The 21336-nt window shown below is 41.8% G+C and overlaps 1 protein-coding gene across 1 annotated transcript in view; it reads left to right on the plus strand.

Moving 5' to 3' along the window:
• The window catches only part of LOC145413610 (nephrin-like), a 202012-nt gene that overhangs the window by 77930 nt on the left and 102746 nt on the right, over positions 1-21336 (plus strand). Inside the window, exons 2-3 of the mRNA XM_080283265.1 lie at positions 9558-9695; positions 19477-19656. Of these exons, the coding sequence (XP_080139391.1) occupies positions 9558-9695; positions 19477-19656 (318 nt within the window). The remainder of the gene's footprint in view (positions 1-9557; positions 9696-19476; positions 19657-21336) is intronic.

A 21336-nucleotide genomic window follows, 5' to 3' on the forward strand; every position in this document is an offset into this window, starting at 1 on the left:
ATTTCAGCTTTGCCCCGTGGTCATTCACCTCTTCCTGTCCCCAGCGTGTTTCTCCTTCTCTCCCACTCTTCACAGCATTTCCTCATTCCTTTCTCTCTTTCTCTGCATTTTCACCTATCTTTTCATCCCTTTCCCTGGTTCCTTCACTCATTTCCCCCATCCCTTCATCCCTTTACTCCGTTCCTTTACTGTTTTTCTCCTTACTCTCCCAGGCTTCTCTCTCCCTTTATCCAGGATTTCATTCTTTCCCCTGCTTCGTAACTCCATGCCTTTCTCTCCTCCTCAGCATTTTTCTTATCTCTTCTTTCTTTTTCTCCTCTTTTTTACTCCTTTTCCTCTTTTCATTCACTTTCGATTCTCCCCTCCTGTTCACTCCATATTCCCTCCTTCCTTCACCATTCTCTCCGCCACTTCAAGCGTCCCGTCCCATTTCATTTCCGCATCTTTACACTCACCCTTCCCGGCCTACTTCTCCAACCCTTAACCCCCTTTGTTCTTTCCTTCATCTCTCTTTCCCAGCTCTTCATCTCTCTCCCCTGCGCCTTCAGCTCTTTTTTTTCCCTATTTCTTTACCCTCTTTTTCCCCTACTCCTCGATAATCACCCTTCCCCCATTTGTCTCTCCACCCCTGTTGCCCTCCTCCCCTCCATATTACTTTTTTTTTTTTTTTTAAAGGCAAGAATGACCAGAAATCCCATTATTCATTTCATTTTGATGATCTGGTTTCCGACAGTTCTCCCTGGCGCCCTGTAAAACTTCCTAGGCTCATTTTTAGAACTCTTTTGCCCCCTATGGAATAATTCTGGATCCCCATAGCATCCTCTGACCGCCGGTGACACTTCTCGGCTCCTTATTATACGCTCTGGCTCTCTAATGACACCCTTTGGCTCGTTGTGGCATGCTGTGGCTCCCTATGAATCTCCATATTTTGACCTACCGTGCTGGAAAACCTCATATCTTCGTCTTGGGTGATGCAAAGATTGTGTCGGTTAGTAAACGCAACATCCTCGTCACTATCTTTCACTGATTTAGCGTCGTAGTTTTTGTCTTTACGTGTATGGAATTTATCGTCATCGTCTCTGTAACTTCACTTACACATAAAACACTACTTTTCCAACAAATAATTCCCCTTTCTTTAACACTGAGCATAATAATTCATCAAAGATTCTTTTACTGCTGTGCAGTACTATCGCTAAAAACTATTCGTGTCAGAAATGACATCTGAATCCAAATGTTAGCACGGATCTCTCTCTGGCTGTAATGGTATGATTTTCTTGTCGTCCACTTCCTTTCTTTATACCTCCTTATACAGTATACTGTCTCTCCCTTACACCGATGCTCTTCCTCTTTATATTCTTTTATACCTCACTACCTTCCTCCACCTAATTTCTTCATCACCGTTATATCCTCGTTTCCATTCTCTCTGTCTTCTCTGTGGTTAGCCTTTTCTTCCTTCCTCCTCGCTGTCACAACATTTTTCCAAGTCTTATATTCTCTCCCTTCTCCACCCTGGAATCCCTATTTTCTGCGTGGTTCTGTTTCTCTTTACCGTCACAGCATTTCTCTACCTGTGCCGTACACTTACTACTAATTTTTCACCTTTTCCTTTTGCTCGCTTGCATTATCCCCTTCAATTACACTGTTCATCCAGTCTCATCTGCTGTGACTTTTCACAAATATCGTGTGCGTTTCTTTTCTTACTCCGGTAACTTCATTACTTAGTTTTATCTTCACCTTCCATATCATTTTGTCATGTCATCTCCTTTCAGAATTCTCAACCACAACTTCATATCTCCCTCCGTCTCCTAATTACCTTCACCTCCCCTCTCTCCACCTCTCTTATAGCCCTCTCTTCCTCGGGCCCATCTTCAGTTATATAAAGGAGGTCTGCGTACCTGATGCGTTTTTGAGTACCGAATGTGCCGTGGGCAAAGAGAAGATTCCCTCGCACACCTCTAGCTGCTCACGCTTCCTCCTGCCCTGTTTTCCTGAGATGCGTTTTCGTATATTTGTTTTTTCAGTGTTCCAGTAATTTTACTAAGAACTGTGATTAATGCATGATGTGAAACAATATTTATTATTGCCACTCGGTGCTATAAACAGCCCATTTGGTATTCTTTAAATTTATTGATCTTCGTCCTGTTTGCATAAGGGGATTTCACCTTTCGAGAATTAGTCATTAAATGTAGTCTACTGTTTAGGTACCTAATTATGTCTGATCACCACTCCGGCAGCAAATATTTTATGCACCGAGGTTGAAATTTATTTTGTGGTAAAGTCTGCGTTCTGGGCCTTTTTGATTAGGCCGACCATATCAAACGCATCTTCAAAGTCTAATAACCCCAATAATGGAGATGATAATGATGTGTGCCTTGACATCAGAGAAGTATTAATCTTTTAAATAATAGTTTGTATAACAGTATGGTAACAATAAAGCTGGTCATAGCAAAACCAGGTAATTTACAAATATATTAAAAGATTTTGCCGTCTACAGGAACAATGAGTGTCTGCCCGATAACTGGTACCATCTATCTGTTGCAAATGCTTCGTTGGTGGTGCTAGTCTATAGCTCTTCCCTGGGTTCAGTAACTTCCATAAATACTGTACCCGTATATTTATAAATGGACTGATATCCCAAGAGTCCTTGGACATACAGGATAGGAAGCCCACTCCTGAGCTTCAGTGACCTAAATGCATTTAATGATATTTCTTATCTTACTCCCATGTCTTCGCCATTTGTAATGGACTACTTAGGTTTTCTGAATGAAATGTGGCTGTAACAAAATATATTGTAGTGTAGTTTTTTGTGCAAACTTGAAAGTACATAACAACGACTTGTATTGGCGTGTTTGGGTTTCTTTACTGTTCCTGTCTGTCTTAAGAAACATTTACAGAATACCGTATTCAGAAGGTGTTTCTTATATTATCAGCATTTTATATTTATATTCTAAGTGTGCTTATATTATTTTACGCATACTACGAGAGCAACCATATTACAGTAAAAAGTAACAAGAACTGTTTCACAGTACCGTGTATAAGGCAGCTCCCACCATTTACTTAGTGTACCGGTATGTAGTGTCACATTCAGGTGACTGTATTGAGTGATAAGCAACACAGGAAACCACTTACTACATTAGGTAGGCGCTTTGTGGCCAAGTGGGCAATGACATTTCTGTCAGACGTAGCCTTTACGGGAGTAGTTAGGTGTGTATTGGTCAAAAATAGCCGCTCAAGAGTAGTTATTTGTTCACCTTTATATACTTTACCTGTTGGGCGTCGTAGTCTAGAGGGATTTATGGGTGCTTTCCTTGTCAGTTAGGCTTGTCATATAGGCTTGCCACGTAGGCTAGTTATACAAGCACCAACGTAATCATATTTCTGCAAGACTGCGGGCTGGCTGTACGGCGTGCAGGGCGGCCGGTGCGGGTGAGAGCTGCCACAGCTTCATCTTTGCCCGCTACTCCTGGACGTGGTAACACCTCCAGGTAGAAGAGCCAACCGTTTTTAAAAGAACTCTGATTTCTTGACTTCCTTAGTACAGCTGGTTTGTGTGTGTGTGAGAGAGAGAGAGAGAGAGAGAGAGAGAGAAATGGAGAAATGAATTCCCCGAGCTAGGCAACTAAGGCCATATAGCCCCGCTGGGGTTACAGGAGGACGCTACCCCTCCCGGCAACGGTAGCCCGGGCGAGGCTCGAACTTGCAACCTCCCGATCACAAGCTCAGCGCGCTACCACACTGCTACCGCGCCCCCCAGAGAGAGAGAGAGAGAGAGAGAGAGAGTGGTAGGATGACCTTCCATACAAGAATATAAAAGTTGCGAAGAGGGACCTGAAATGAAAGAAAGTAGTCGGACTAATGAGATAAAAATGCGGATTAAAAGAGGAGACATTTGAATGACAAGTGACAGTGGTGAGAGAGGGGGACAGGAGAGTGTTACCATAGGGGAGACAGAAAGGAGTTAAAAAAGAAAAGAGAAAAAAAGAAAAGAGAGAGAGAGAGGGAGAGAGAGAGAAGCAGGGGTGAAAGAGAGAGAGAGAGGGGTGAGACATGGGGAAAGAGGTGAGAGAGGAGGAGAGGGGTGAAAGAGAGAGGGACAAGGGTGAGAGTGAGGTTACAGGAGTGGTTAAGGAGGACAGGGCTGGTTAATGGGGACATGGGTTACAGAGAGAGAGAGAGAGAGAGAGCGAGAGAGAGAGGAACAGAGGTCAGGTAGAGGGACAGGGGTGAGAGAGTTCTGACAGAGGTAAGAAAGAGGTGAACGAGATTGGTATAAGGTTGTATTCAAGATGTGTTCTAGTTAATACTGAAGGCAGTGATCATAGTTGTATTCTAGTTGATGCTAGGGTTCGTGTTGTTAGTTGTACTCACTGTAGATTTTATGGTGGTGTTCTCAGTTGTGTTCGTGTTGGTGTTCAAAGTGATGTTCGAAATGGTGTCGCTGGTTGTGTTCAAGGCTGTCCTCAAGTTGGTGCTCCTTGCTTTCCAAAATTAAATGAATAATTTTTTTTTATTGCACTTATGGTTGTGTTCAAGGCACTGTTCCATCTGGTAGTGGTTGGTGTGTTCAAGGTGTTCATCGCTGTCTCCCTCCTGCCATGCCCTGCTTTCCTTCCACCTTCTCTTTTCGCTGCCTCATCTTACCTCTATTGCTATTCTGCTCTGGCTTCCTTCCCTCATCAACTTTTTCCCAATTTACTTATCCTTCCTTCCGCTCTCCTTCTCCTGTCTTCCTCTTTTCTAAATTTCCCTAACCTAGGCAAGGTCAGAAGCAAATAGAGAGGAGACAGCGTGGGCAGGAGCCAGAAAGAAAACAAAAGAGAAGTAGGGAAGGAGGGATCTAGAGAAGCGAGGAGAAGAAGGAAGAGGAAGGAAGGGCTGGAAACGAGGTTGGAAGACGAAGAAAAACAAGAAAACATAGTTTGAAGAGAAAAAAGACGCAGGCAGGACTGAATAATGACTCTCCATTAAGCCTCACTGTGGCAGTTGAAGTCGACAACAGAAACGCATTTAAGACAATTGCCACAAAAGTTCTTGGTCTCCCCGTCACACCAGAGCGGGGTTGTAGAGACGCATTACACAGCAGGTTAACACTAGTAAAGAAATATACCAAAGGATAATTAGACTGAAAAGTTTCGAATAAATGCTGAGGGTACCTAGTTTTGTCGATGTAGGTATAGAGTAGACTATGTGGAACTACATTGCTTTTTATGTGCTGGCAAAATCATTTGAATGTTCGAAAGAAATCAGTGTGTCATATATATAAAAATTTGACCCTGCGATAGTTTGGTAACTTCCTCTTATTTAAATGACAATAATTTGCATGTTTTTGGTACTTAGAAAAATTTACACTAAAATACAATATGATGAAACAGCCGAAGGTAACTCATTTTGAAAGCTATGAGCTCTATAACCAGTGTAGGATCAGACAGGTGGGTAGGATGTTGTTGTCTAACTTCCTTTGACTGCTTGTGATGGCGGGGGACATAACAGGGTACGAACCACCATCTTCCAGGCACTGGAGGGCTGATACAGCTGCAGCTTCGCAAGTACCAAACAGTTGTATTTTACACCCATCATTCCTGATGTTGGCGATAGCCTAGAAATTATTAATCTCGGTTTATGTAGTCGGTCAGGAAAACACACTGGCTCTATATGCTTTGATTAATAATAATAATAATAATAATAATAATAATAATAATAATAGTAATAATAATAATAAAAATAATAATAATAATAATTAATAGTAATAACCAGAAAGCAGAATTTGCCATTAGCATTTTTAGTAACACACCACATAAACAAACAACAGGCATAAGGAGTACTAATAATATTGCTGGGCTTTGTGATTTCAAAGCCTTTCTTACAGTGAGCACTTCTAAAAAGAAGCAAATTTTTAACTTTGACCTTGGCTGTGACCTTGAGTTTTGGGTCAAGGTCACTCATACTTGGTAGCCATGCATGGCATATCAAGTTCTATAAATGTACCAAGTTTGGTGACTAGTTCAATTCAATTTTGTTTTTTTTAATTGTTCAATCTATGACCCCAAACTACTTTCCATTGACCCCTTGGCAACCTCAGAAACTACAGGCCCAAATAGGTCCATAGTCATTTCATACCTGCTTCCCTACCTTGACTCTGTCCTGCAAATATTTCAAGACTGTTGAATGTGGAGTGGATATGGAAGTTGTGTAGATTGGCTTGGGAAGAGGGAAGGGTTTCAGAGGACTGGAAATCAGGTATAATTGTTCCTCTGTACAAAGGAAAAGGGGAGAGAGAAGTATGTGGTAACCATAGGGGTATTTGCCTTCTTAGTGTGACTGGTAAAATATATGGTAGATTACTCATTGATAGGGTTAGGCATATGACAGAGGAGCTAGTTGGAGAAGAACAAGGGGGATTTAGGAAGGGAAAAGGGTGTGTAGATCAGATATTTGTTCTAAGATGTTTAGTGGAGAAGTATCTAGAGAAGGGAAGGAAAGTGTATGCTGCCTTCATGGACTTGGAGAAAGCTTATGACAGAATAGATAGGCAAGGTATGTGGAAGGTATTAAGAATATACGGAATGGAGGGGAAATTGCTGAGTGCTGTGAAGAGTATGTACGAGGGAGCTAGGGCTACGGTGCGAGTGGATGGTGAGCTGAGTGAGTTCTTTGATCTCAATGTGGGACTGAAACAGGGGTGTGTGATGTCTCCATGGCTGTTTAATATATATATGGATGGGGTTGTAAAGGAGGTACAAGGTAGGGCAGTGGATGTGGGGGTGGCCCTAATGAATGAGGGTGAGATTTGGAAGCTTCTGGTGTTGCTGTTTGCTGATGATACAGTATTGTTGAGTGAAGATGAATGGGAGTTGCAAGGTTTGGTGAATGAATTTGGGACAGTGTGTAGGAGGAGGAAGCTGAAAGTTAATGTAAACAAAAGTAAAGTTATGGTGTTTGAGAGGAATGAAGTCACAGAGTGTGCAGTGAGGTTGGATGGTGAGGATATGGAGAATGTGAGTGCATTCAAGTACTTGGGTAGTGTGATGAGTAAGGATGGAACTTTGGGGGATGAAGTACGTGAAAGGGTACAGCAGGGAAGAAAGGTTGTTGGTACACTGAAAGCAGTGATGAGAAATAGGGAGGTGAGTATGGAAGTTAAGAAGTCACTGCATGATGGTATTGTGATCCCTACTCTGACGTATGGAAGCGAGGCGTGGACCTTGCAAGAGGGGAACAAGTCAAGAGTGAGAGCAGTGGAAATGAGTTACTTGAGAGGAGCATGTGGAGTGACGTGGAGGGACAGGTTGACGAATGAAGAAGTGAAGGAACGTTGTGGAGTAGATGTGGATGTGGTTGAAAAGATTAGGAGAAATACACTGAAGTGGTTTGGACATGTGGAGAGAATGGAGAATGAAAGACTGACTAAGAGGGTGTATGTAGGTGAGGTGGAGGGAGGGAGAGGGAGGGGTAGACCGAGGATGAGGTGGAGGGATGGAGTTGAGAGGTATATGAGGGAGGGGGGGTGAGTTGGGGGGAGGGTAGTCAAACGGTGGGTGACAGAGTGACTTGGAGGCGTTTTGTCTGCGGCCACCCTTTGCGGGATTAGGGCGTCGGGCTATAGATAGATAGATAGATAGACCTTTAACGGTTTCTGAGAATCCACAAACAGACTATTTTTACAGGTTATTGGCTGTAGCTGGAAAACTAGTACTGAGAACTGGATGATACTGGGCCATATGAAGCCGCCAGCTGGGGGACTTACATAGCCAAGGATGGTGGCTGTAGCTTTGAGCGAATACGAGCAAATTACTTTTTCGTAAAAAAGAATAATAATAACTAAAAAACGGAAACTGCCATTAACAATTTCAATAACTCAGCACATGACAAGGTCACCCAATTTCTTCCTCAGTTCATATCATGAGCACTTTGCTGGTGTAGTAAAACCCCCCAAGAAGAGTGTCAAACACTTTGGGCGAAAGTGAAAGCAACAAAATCCTCGCAAAACGAAAATGACGGTGCCCAAACTACTTCCATTGATCCCTGGGCGATCTGAGAAACTACTATCCCAAATGTGCCCATAGTCATGTCAGACCTGCTCCCCGACCTTGGCTATGTCCTACAAAATTTTCAAGTCTGTACCTTTAGTGGTTTCTGTGAATCCGCGAACAGACTATTTTTATAGGTTTTTGGATGTAACTTTAAAACCAGTCCTGGGAATTGGATGATACTGGATTATATGAAGCCATCTGCAGCGGGACTCAGATGGCCAAATATGGTGGCCGTAGCTTTGAAACTGAGTGGAAACGAGCAGTTTATTTCTTCATAAGAAATAATAATAATAATAATAACTAGAAAACGGAAATTGTCATTAGCAATTTCTAACCACATGACTACGTCATCTATCTTGTGCATGAGACCTCAGTACTTAAAAATAAGAAAATTTTGGATGTTGACCTTGGCTGTGACCTTAAGTTCTGGATTAAGGTCATTCATACTTAATAGCCATGCATAGCATATGAAGTTCTATATACTTACCAAGTTTGATGATTGTAGCTCAATTCTACATTTGTTTATTATACTGTGTAATTGAACTTTGACCTTGTCTGTGACCTTGAATTTGGATCGAGGTCATTCATAATTAGTAGCCATGCATAGCATATCAAGCTCTATAAATTTAGCTCAGTTGTATCTTGGTTTTTAAAACTGTGAACTCAATGACCCCAAACCACTTTCCATTTACCCCTGGGAGATCTCAGAAACTACTTTCCCAAATGGGCCCATTGTCATTCCAGACCTGCTCCCCTACCTTGGCTATGTCCCGGAAAAATTTCAGGTATGTATCTTTAGCGGTTTTTGAGAATCCGCGAATAGACTATTTTTATAGGTTTTTGGCTGAAACTGAAAAACCAGTACTGGGAACTGTATGATAATGTGTCTTATAAAGCCTCCAGCTGCGGAACGCACATGGCCAAGTATATATGATGGCCGTAGCTTTGAAACTGGGCGAATACGAGCGTTTTACTTCGTCGTAAGAAAGAATAGCAATAAGAATAATGATATTGACAAAAAACAATACAACTCATCACTGGTGTGGCGAATTATAATAATATTGACAAGAAAAATGTAACTCACGACTGGTGCGGTGAGTAATAATAATAATAATAATAATAATAATAATAAATAATAATAACGTCAAATGATAATTAGTACTTCGACTGAGACAAGACCCAACTATGCTATAGCCTATTTGTTACCAGTGCCTGATGGTGGTAGGATGTGTACAGGGGAAAGCACAGGTGCCTGTAGATTTTTTGGGACGAAGCACAGATGGTGTGGATGAAGGTGAAATGAAGGAAAGCATAAGAGACAGAGGTATAGTGGTCAGTTTGTCAGAAATAGCGTGGCAACAGCAAATGTAACCTGTATCTGTTGCTGTAGGACTAAAAGGAAGTAGGGACTCTTGAAACAGTAATTATTATATATTAGTTGCAATTCTTCTCAGGATTCAGTAAAATGGAAATCTTTCCTAAAACCAATAACTTAGACCGATTTGATAGATTACTTTTTCTTGACAGGTGTGATGGGCCAGAAGCAGGTGTTCCGGGTGCGGCCACAGAGCGTGCAGGTGGGGTCAGGAGAGGACGTGCTGCTGCGCTGTGTGGTGGCTCATCAACAGGGCAAGGTGCAGTGGACCAAAGATGGCTTCGCCCTAGGTCTGTATCCTCTCTAGAATTCTTATTACATGCACGTATCTGTTCTCTTCTAAGTCTGTTTCAACTTTTTTCCCCGTGATCTTTGGTCAGCTTTCGTGTAGATATTCCGTTTCTTATATAGTTTTTATTTAACATTTTCTTCTTAGCCTCCGAAAATTAGATTTACATATTTTTCACGAAATATATTCTCCTAACTCCTCGAATCCAGTGACACACACCGAACCTGATACCACTATAAACAACCCAATACACGAGCAGTAAAACTATTAAGCCAGCAGCCACCTCCCTTCATCTGAAAGGGAAGCGGCAGCAGCACAAAAAGCAGCCCAGCACAAATTGTGTGAGCCTGGGTTGTCCTGAATGAGATGTTTTACGTTTGAGAGCGAGGTCTCCCACATCAGACTGTGGCTTCCGAGATGGAACTCTGGTGTTGTGTTGGGGCTCCGACAGAACACTAGTAACGTGGGTCTATGACTGGTGTCTGTAGTGTTGCTGCATTTCTAATAGTTGTTTGAAATGACATCACAATACTGGATGAACATTATGATAAAACCAGAGATTTGCTGGAACTCAGCGTTGATATGAATGCGCAAGTTCTTGTCTTTGTGGTGACGTGGAGACTGTAATTGATCACTAACCCCTACACTTTGATGACGCCTTACATTAGGTAATTAAATCGCCTGACAATAACCATGATAAAACTTAAAATTGACATTCCCATGCTGAAGAAACTGATAAGATTGTTTATGAAGGATACACGTCGTGAACGTCTTACCCAACCTGAATAAAATCATAAGGCATTTGGCAGAATAAAAAAAAAAAAAAACTTTGAAAAAATCTAGTGACTCATCGAGTTGCACACTTATTAATCAGAGGGTCTGGATATGACTGTAGACCATTATCAGGTGGATGTAATTCTGTTACGCATGCCTACATCTGCCAACGAAATTAGAGGTATTTTTTTCATCTATGCCTGTCTGTTTGTTTGCTTGTTTGTTTACACGATATCTCCAAAAGTTCTTAGTGAATTTCAATGAAGTTTTGTGCAAGAGTGGGCCATGGACCAAGAAAGAATTAATTAATTTTTAGGGCGGATCCGAATCCGGATCCTATGTATCCCGCACAGTATCACCAAAAGTTCTCAGGGAACTTCAGGACAAATTTGAGGAAGAGTGGGCCATAAATATGGGGCGGATCCAGACCTTGTGTATTCCACACAATGTTTCTACAGATCCGGATCCGGATCTTGTTTAATGGCAATGGCATTGGTGGAGGCATGCGCTCTCTGAGTGCTTTCTAGTTAAGATATGGAATTAGTATGAATGTACGGAAGGCTGTGTACCAGTGGATGGCTTAACAGGCTACTGTGCTACTTCGCTGGCATAATAAACAAGGTATCACTTGTACAGCCGTTGATATAAAATGACTTGCTTCTGTTGTAATTTCTAAAGCACAGCGCGCGCGCGCGCGCGCGCGTGTGTGTGTGTGTGTGTGTGTGTGTGTGTGTGTGTGTGTGTGTGTGTGTGTGTGTGTGTTCGTCCTCAATTCGCGACCAGAGTTTTCTACCTGGGAAAACAAAATTTTGCACAGTGATAGACCTCTAGCCGGACCAGGCTGTAAGTAAGCTGGGACCCCTGTGGGCCGCTCCCCAGAGGGGAGTGGTTTCTGGTGGTCCCGGACAACCCTGTTAGTGACATTCGAACATAATCAGAAAACGAGGATGTACACACACACACACACACACACACACACACACACACACACACACACACACACTGTGTGTGTGTGTGTGTGTGTGTGTGTGTGTGTGTGTGTGTGTGTGTGTGTGAGAGAGAGAGAGAGAGAGAGAGAGAGAGAGAGAGAGAGAGGGGGAAGGGGGATGGGGGGAATGTGAATGCAAATGTAGCGATGGTGTTCTGCGGGCAGATACTCTGGAGAGTAGGTGAACAAGTAGAGGAACTGTTAGCAGAAGGAGACACAGATGTACAGACGGGGAGAATGACCGCCATAACAAAAGTTGGATGATTGAGTTAGGTCAGAGGGTCGTTAAGAGAACGCCTAGTTATATAAGACTCGTCACGATGGCTGTAGGCGGAGATGGAATTGTTGTGTTGAGGGGGAGAGAGGGTATAGCAGGGGACAGAGTGGGTGTGGAAGGGGTCAGAGTGAATGTGGCAAGGGGCAGTGAGTGTGGTGGGTGAAAGTGGGTATGTGATGTGATAGGGGAAAAGTAGGGGTGGCGGGGGAGTCTGGATGTACTGTAGCATGGGACAATGTGTGTTGCAGGAGCCAGTGGGTGTAGTAGGAGACACTGGGTGGGGTAAGGGATAGAATGAGTGTGATGGAGGTAGATTGGGTGTGATGGGGGAGACTGGCTTCTGTAAACGGGATAGAGCGTGGTAACGAACAACGAAGGGAGTAGGAGTAGAGATGGCGTAGAAAAGAATGAAAGTAATCATCCTCCCTCAATACTGGAGGGCTGCAACAATAATCTTCAATGTTTCATCAAACAAAAAAGATCATGATGAATGCTTTTAATCTCTTCATTACCAGAGGGCATTTCTAAGCTCATAAATCATTGTTGATGTTGCAAGAAAAAATATTGATCGGAAGGAAGGGATAACTACGTTACTATGAGAGGCTCTTCTCGAGATGGATGAATTTGTCTGGTTGTATCAGTAAAATATTATAAACGTGTAATTACACGTAAAGGGTGAACGAAGAGTTAGTTCATGTACTAAAGGAAATCTTTCCAAAAATGAATTCTTTCGTTTTGGTGATAGCAATAATATAATACGACTGAAGGAAGAAATTATTGTATGAAGAGAAAGGAAGATGGAGGGAGGCGAGTACGCAGCTGGCGTAAGATGTACGAGGGTGGATACAGGTGGCGATGGCTGACTAGGGACTGGGAAGAGGAAGCTTGCTTTGGACGAGAAAGGTTAAAGTGGAGGAAGTGAATCATTCAGTGCAAAACACACATTAAAAATATTTTCTAAATTAACTTTTACAGTGACAGCACAGTGAAACCAGCATCCCTGACATTCATTTAGCACTAAATTTTTTAATGGTTCCTGTTCTATCAATACTGAGAGGAATTATGTATATGTTCTTGCTAATTTTATTGATAGAAGTTGTCATGTTATTTTTATCAAAGCTCCTCTCCGGAATGGCTGAAGGCATGTCCAGAGACACTAACAGCATTCATGGCTAATATACTGTAAGCATACCGGTACTTACCATAGTGAAATTGGTCGTTATCTGTCACACAAATAATCTTCAACGACATCAAAAGCACCAGGTCGGAAGGGGAGAGTGGAAATATGATGACCAAGTTAGTCGTGCCTGTTCCCGTCGGCATCTTCTGGTGTCAAAGACTGTCCGATGCTCCTGCCAGTCTTCTTTGTGAATTTTGTGTGCTCGGGTAAGCTTGACAAATTGGCAGTGTCAATTCTGGATACCTTTTGTCGAGACTGAGATGAAAGCAGAACTCCTAGTGGGTAAAAAAAGATGCCTAACAAAGTATATTTTCTAGTTTCTGCGTCATGACACATCTTGATGCTCTCTTGGAATTGTTGACTTCGACGTCTTCATTACAAAAGTTTGCAAGAAATTATGATTCCTGTTTTTGAAATTTATATAAGAGCAATCCTGTCACTTGCGTAAATAGAGCCTCCGTACAATAATATAATGTACAATGTAATTTCCGTTCCCAAACGTTTTCTGGTTAACCAATTTTTCTTTTTTGTTTTCTTTTATCGATGTCCCTGGCCTCATTCATAGCCGTAAAATCTATGTATCACTTTTACTCAGTATTCTATACAAAAGCAGGCACGTCAGAACTCGACCTTTAAAAACTGAATGTTACGTAGAATAATGCTGCATTTCCATCTGGTGTTGTCTCCACTTGCAATAGAGTGTCTGCTGAGTAGGCTAGGGCACACAAATTTTGACTTCTCTGGCATGGCAGATGACTTTGAGTAAAACCTAGAATAAAGGAAAACAAAACGACACACACACACACACACACACACACACACACACACACACACACACACACACACACACACACACACACACACACACACACACACACACACACACACACACACACACACACACACACACACGAGAGCGTGATTCTTGCCTCTGAGGTGTTCAAATAGAGACGTGCCTGAGTGAGGTGCTGTGCCTCTGGAGGGGAGAGGGGAGGCAATTTGGACGTGCAGGAGCTTTGGCCTCCAGCGCTGTATGTGTGGGGTGGGGGGAGTTGGACGAGCAGGAGCCTCCTGCCCACTGATGTGTAGAGATTATGTAAATAATAGTACGTACAGTCACTACCGCTGTTAATTTTTATAGAGTAACCATGTCGTGAAATCTCATCACATTTTTTTTTAAGCATCTGACTCTCGGTATTTGTATAATAGTCCGTTCCCTAAGGCCCAGCAGTGCTTCTAAGTATGACACGCCTCCATATTGCGCAGCTTCGGCGCTAACACCCACTGTGTGTATTGAATATATTCCAGGACTTTCTCATACAGGACTGGTGTATTGTAATTTGTGTGGGTGTTTTCACATGCTGGTTTTAATGAAATTCAAGTTCTGTAACTTCTCCCTGCCCAAGCCGGGAATCGCACTTGTGTCCTTTACTACAGCAGACCATCTGTCTACCGACGCAGCCAACACCTCCTGTATGTGTGTGTGTGAGTGTGTGTGTGTGTGTAACAATGATTGCGTCATGCGACATACTGTACGTGATAATGATTAGTTCGTTTTCCAACACCGAAATTTATTGGAATAATGTTAAATATGAAATATGCAAGCAAATATAATAAATGTTTTATACATGCTAGTTGTTACCTGACTGAGCAAATATCCTTATCACATTTCACTGGTACAACAAGCCCAAACACATATATGTATACTCTGTCAAGCGACAGACAGATTTAAGCACATACAAGCCTTCCTGGAATGGCTCACTGTTAATTTCATCCACACATAGTAACTCCAACAACTACCCAACCGCGAAAGTTGCAGGCTCTCGGCAGCCGAACCCATACCTTCACCAAACTGGCCAATAACTTCAGCAGCAATTACTCCAGTAACAACATCGAGAATCCGTCCAGAAATAAACCAGTAACCTCATCAACAACGAGACTGACAGTTCTATCAACAGTATAACAGTAACGTCACCGACGGCCATTAACAACAGTACTGACAACCCTGATAGCGAAAGTATGACAATAATATTTATCACCGATTGACAGTAATAGTAACATCAACAATAAGAAGGGAAGTATAACAAGAAGGAGTACTCGTAGAGTGCAACACTCGTGTCCATCAGTTTTGAGACGAATATTTGACTGTGCCCTTTGACCTTGACTTTCGATCTTTCCATCAACTTATGCCTATACCGGCTCAATACTGTTCGACTTGACCTTGTCCTGTGACAGTGATCTTTAGCCTGTTTTTCGCAAAATGAAATCTGTTCTTCTTTGGCAGAACCTCAGTCATTCCACCAAGTTTGGTTTTGATCGAGTAAAAATTTTAATTATAAGACAGATTATTTGACCTTGCCCAGTGACCTTCTTTTATGGATTACTCTCCAAATTTTTGTTTTACCCTGAACTCTCCCACAAAGTTTAATCCTACTCTGTTCGAAACTATTGAAGTTGACTTTGCCATGTGACTTTGACCTTTCCCAATGACCTTGACTTTGGTTGTTCTCTAAGCAGTTATGTCTACCCTTGATTTAACCCGAACCTTTCCACAAAGTTAAGTCTACATCGGATAAAAACTGCTTTAGTTGACTTTGCCATGTGACCTTGACCTTCGACCTATTCTTCTAAAACTACTACTGTATTGGTCAGCCCCTTGTCAGACCCTCAACATGTCCACCATGTCTGATTGAAATCAGACCAAAACTGTTAAGCTCTTTTGTTCACACATACAGTATACACAGAGGTCGAAATTTGACCACACCCTCTGACCTTTTCCTTTGACTGAATGTCCTCAATACTGAAACTCCTTCGATTTTACCCTACCCTCAGCACTTTGACCAGGCTTGTTCTAAACAGAAATAAGACGTTTTAAGCTGACCTTTGCTTGGCGAAACTTTTACATAGTTCTGCAATCTTGACCTTTGATGTATTGTTCTCAAAATCTACTGTTTTACTCCTTGGATGACCCCCTATACCTCCCCTGTGTTTGGCTAAAATTGGATAATTATTATTTGAGTTATTTTGTTCACACACACACACACACACACACACACACACACACAGCCCAACTATACCAGAACAACACCCCCTTATGGCGTCGCGAGCATAAATGTAAGAGTAAGATCATCGACGGCCACAATGAGTAGTACTGACACTCTGCCAACGACAGCCAAGGTTCAGGCAGGTTGGTTCAGTGCCATCTTTGCTTCGGTGCGGAATGCTGCACTTGCACATGAATGCCAGAACTAGACTCTGAGTAATGGGTTGCCGCAGCTCTTAAACTCTTTTCTTGCTAATGCTGAACTTTTTTTCTTTCTTTTTTTACCGGAGTAATACTGATGCTTCCACAGACCGTCCCAACTTCGGGAATCTAATTAATTCCTTTGTTTCTGCTACCGTCTTTGAATCCAAGGAGTTTGAGGGTATTTATGCCTCAGACAATCTCGAAATCTACCTTGAATAAGATCGTCTTGTTACTTTGCACTGACAACCGAAAAGTGTATTTCTGCCACCTAACATTTTATGGAAAATATGCATACGGCCTAAACCGGTTATTTATTTTGAGGCGCTGGAGCGGGATGTCTTCATGCAGTGGCACCGATACAACTGTGCAGCGGAGCTGCCAGGTTATACAAACTTCCCTCAGTTTCCTCCCTGTCCCTGAGAGGAGGGTAGGGTTTGCAAGAAGAGGGCAACCCTAGACTACAGTCCACAACAACAATACAGATTGTTCTTTGCTGTTTTTTGCCTCAGCACTAAACGATTTTAAACGCCACTAATGCTGCAGGTGGCAACAACAGACAAAAGAACCGAACAACGCCGGAGATGTAACATGTTAACTGCAATGGATTCATGCTGACCAATTAATAAAATTCTTATATGTTGTACTAAGAAAATTATATATATATATATATATATATATATATATATATATATATATATATATATCGCTAATTTTTTTTCGTTGTACAACGTATATATATCAACTTATTAATTGGTCAGCATGCATCCATAGCAGTAAACATATCTCCGGTGTTCGATTTTGTTGTCTGTTGTTGCCATTTGCTGAATTAATGGCGTTTAAAATCGTTTAGAGCTGTGGCAAAAAACAACAGAGTACAACTGGTACTGTTGTTGTGGACCGTAGTCTAGGCACCAGCTCAGTTGGATATCATGAAAACTAGCCTCTGTCTGTCTGTCTGTCTCAGTAGATTTTCATACATTTTCGTCAGTCATTAAAGTACCCTCCTGCGGAACCCTTGGGGGTTAGCGAACCTCAGGTTGAGAACCCTTGATTTTGTGTTTTTATTTAAAATACTGTTTTAACGTATGCTCAGCTTCAGCCGGTTATAAATATCGTTTTGTACAGTAGCTTATTTTCATTTTACGTTATATCCTTTTTTGTATGATTTTTTTTATACTTTTCGTCTACTCATTCTCATGATGGGTTTGCTCTTATTTTTCCTTTAAATATCATTCTGGTATGATTATGTGTGATCAGTATAGTCCTGGTAATATAGGCTGATGTTTCCAGAAACGTTGCCAGTCAAGATATTTACTTCAGTCCTAGTCCTGTTTTGGTCAAGTGGTTAAAGAAACGGCCCACTGTTCGATAACACTGCTGTTCGACCCAGGCTAGAACAGTGAACAGTTTGAAGATTTAAATTTCATTAAAACGGACTCTGTTGATCTTCCACAACACCCCTCCAACCAATTTCTCTGGGTCCTGCCGTTGCATCAGTTATGATGTAGGTAGCCCTCGTATGGATTCATTATGAAAGGTGAGCAGTAGTGCTGGTGTGGTGAGAATATATTCAGTATGAAAGGTAGGTGGTGGTGCTGGTGTGGTGAAATGTGAGGGTGTGTGGCGGGTAGGTGGACTGCTGGACCTCAGTGATTGGGGGTATCAAATTTGTACCTAACGTCGGGTACTTAAAAGCAAGCACATCATAATTGTGTAGTCCTATTCCTTAGCAGGTAGCTATGAAACTAAGAGGCTCACAGCAAGCGCAAATAACACCACAGGTAGTCCCAAAATGATGTCATAAACAGTAACACAGTTAGCCCTGTAAGTGTTTTCTGCATCAAGCACTTTCCGTTGCCATCATCCTGGGAAAAGTGCACTTTGTTACACCCCACCCGAATGTTGTGAAGTGAGGAAAAAAACGAGAATGCCGTGTCCAAGCGGGATGTTTGTATCTCTCAGCCCAAGTTCCCCTTCACCGGTAACTCAGTGCCACAGTCATGAACCGGTGTTATTATTTGCATTGGAAACTGCCTCTTCCTTCATGTTGATAACCGTATATCACAATAATGCCTCCTCACTCAACTGCGAGGCATTCCACTGGACTGCCACGCATCTAGCTGTGAAAAACTTACTATTATTCATGTGAACACGTTTAAGTTGAGGCAGTTTGTATTTTTGTAATTACCAGGCAAGTCTCAGCCACCTGTTCCCATAAGATGCGTCCTCGCTATTAGACAACAGAAACATCGGTCACGGCTACGTTCGTGTATTTATAAGTTTTCTTGTTATTTCCAGACAGTTTTAGTTATGGAGACACAATTCACATTTCAAATTTCGATAAAACCATTATAAATCGACCTTCTTTAAGGGGCTCATCCTAAACTTACCGGTAATATATTCGTCTAACTAGAGTAGGAATAAAATGCGGTAAGTATATCGTTCTCTGAAGCGTCCAAACCTCCTCCTGTCTGCATACGGAAGAGAACGAAGGGGCTTTTCAGTCAGACGGTCCTGTTGAAAATCTTCCGCGGGAAATAGAATGGATTTACATACGCCCACGTCTTAACTAAATGACAGGGAACAAAGAAAATGATAACTGCAAGACCAATAAAGGAGAGAGAGAGAGAGAGAGAGAGAGAGAGAGAGAGAGCAGTAAAACTGTCAGCCACCATGGAGGAATGAAGTATCTGGGAAATTTCGTATGAAATGTACAGTACATCGTATGGTAGAATTTTACTTGTTGACTCGCTCTTTATTTATTTCAAACAATATATTGCTGATTATTTTTTTTGTGTGTGATTTAAATGACTGTGACCTCCAGTTCTATGGCAGGTAAGTATTCTCGGTTATATTCCCATTTTCTTCCCCAGCGATCTTAATGATCTGAAGAAAACAGTGAAGTGAAGGAGGAGGATAAGCTAGTCCTTTCTTTTGTATGATTTTTTTCATAATTACTAACAAGTGTTGTACCTTCAACATTGTCACCTGTTACTTTGGATACTTACGTCAAGGCCTTGTGGAAAATAAATTTGGTTTTCAGTATAGCTAGCACTGCTAACTTTTATTCCTTAACAGGGAGTTTTTTACTTGATATGAGAATTTAAAAATGATATTTTATCAAACATGTCTGTAAAATTAACAGGAACTTGTTAAGTGTGCTGTGGTTGTGAGAAATACTGCTGCGTGTCAAGGAAATATAGCATTGATACCGGTACAAATAATTTATCTGACGTTTTCTATTATTGTTTCTGTTTCTCAAACCCCTAATCCCTTCCTCTTTCCGGAAATACATATTTGTCTCTCGGTTCCTCAGGGTTCGAGCGCCACGTGCCCGGCTACCCCCGCTATCGGTACTTGGGCGACCCGAGGAAGGGTGAGCACCACCTGGTGATCAAGGGGGTGACGCTGGAGGACGACGGGGAGTACCAGTGCCAGGTCGGACCCACGGACACCACCCTTCCCATCTGGGCAGCCGCCAACGTCACCGTCATGGGTACGTGACAACAATAACCACTGTACTCTACAGATATTGAGCCAGGTAGACGAAATCGATGGTCATTATTGTCGTACGAAATGTATCTGTATGTGTTTGTGTTGAAAATTCAAAACTCAGAAAGTCCAGGTAGACGAAGGCGATGGTCATTATTTTTGTACGAAATGTGTGTGTGTGTGTGTGTGTGTGTGTGTGTGTGTGTGTGTGTGTGTGTGTGTGTGTTGAAAACTCAAATCTCAGAAAGTCCAGGTAGACGAAGTCGATGGTCATTATTTTTGCACGAAATATATGTGTCTGTCTGTGTCTTGAAAACTCAAATATCGGAAAGTACTGATTGTAGAAGGAAAAGTTATTAACAAAAGTAGAGTCACAACCTGAGTTCACATATCACTCAACCAGCACTGGGAGTCATCCATCCTGGATACATAATAGTCAAATTTTTATCTAGCAGTGTTATTAAAGTCTACCTGGCTCACAGATTACTAGTAGTTGAGCCAGGTAGACGAAGTCGATGGTCAGTATTTTTGTACGATATGTATCCGTGTGTGTCGAAAACTCAGATATCAGGAAGAATTGGTTGTTGAAGGGAAATTTATTAATAATAGTTTAAAGTCAAAATCAGTTCACTTGTCACTCAACCAGCATTGGGAGTCATCCAGGATGGAAACATAATAGTCAAGTTTTCATCTGACAGTATTATTGGTCTACCAGGCTTACAGATGACGGATAGCTTTGTTTTCTTTATTTTATTTTTCTCTCTCCAGACGAATTTAATACGCTTACGACTGACTTACCTAACTGCAAATAATAGACAGAGCCTCCATTTACCACTTCCCTACCAAGGGGCTCTACTAAACTGAAGAAAATCATCTGACGGTGGGAGGAATAAACAAATACGGGATCGGAATGAATGAGTAAAGGGACATCACCAAGAGGAGTACAAAGACTAAAACAACATAATCTTTAATGTTAGAGCTTACTTCTTAATACCGTCTTTCTAAGATAGTGAAATGGGAACATATACAGGTATATGGGAAACAAGTCAGGAAAAAACAACAACTATGGAGTGGATCAGTGAGGAGATATCTTAGTAACCTGTCGCCAGCAGGGAAGTAGAGAGCGTTGAAGAAGGAGTTGAAGTGTGGGATACTGCTACAGGGAGGAAGCTAAGTGACGAGCAAGGTAAATACTAATGATGAAGTATCCCATTGACGGTGAATGGATCTACTTATCTATGGATTTATTCATTGGATTTTACACTCTAGTGGACTTAAGTTACTTATGATTAAAGGTCTGTATTTATGGTATAAATATGATGTCGGTGTGAAGGTGTGTGGTAATGACTGATATTGCGAGTGTGGAGTGTGGTGCACTGATGGTTTATACGTGCTGGTTTGTGTGACTAAGGTTTGACATTGTTACAGTACTGACGTGGGAAACGTGAATTTCGAGATGAGGATGTGTACGGCGAAGTATATAAAAGAAAGTATGATCACATACAGCACCAGACCGAGTGGACTTTCGAACCTGTGTGTTATAGAGAAGACTAATCCTCTGATATGATTTATTGACAGGATAATAATCTACGAACGCGTAAAAAAACCGCAAAGAGTAGCAAACCTAATAGGTATTTTTGGTTGTTACAGAGAAGAGTATCACTTTAGTATCTAGTATTGTGAG

This window comes from Coenobita brevimanus, chromosome 97 (assembly GCF_032717465.1).
Source record: "Coenobita brevimanus isolate Jiangsu-jjx chromosome 97, ASM3271746v2, whole genome shotgun sequence".
In the NCBI taxonomy this organism is placed as follows: Eukaryota; Metazoa; Arthropoda; class Malacostraca; order Decapoda; family Coenobitidae; genus Coenobita; species Coenobita brevimanus.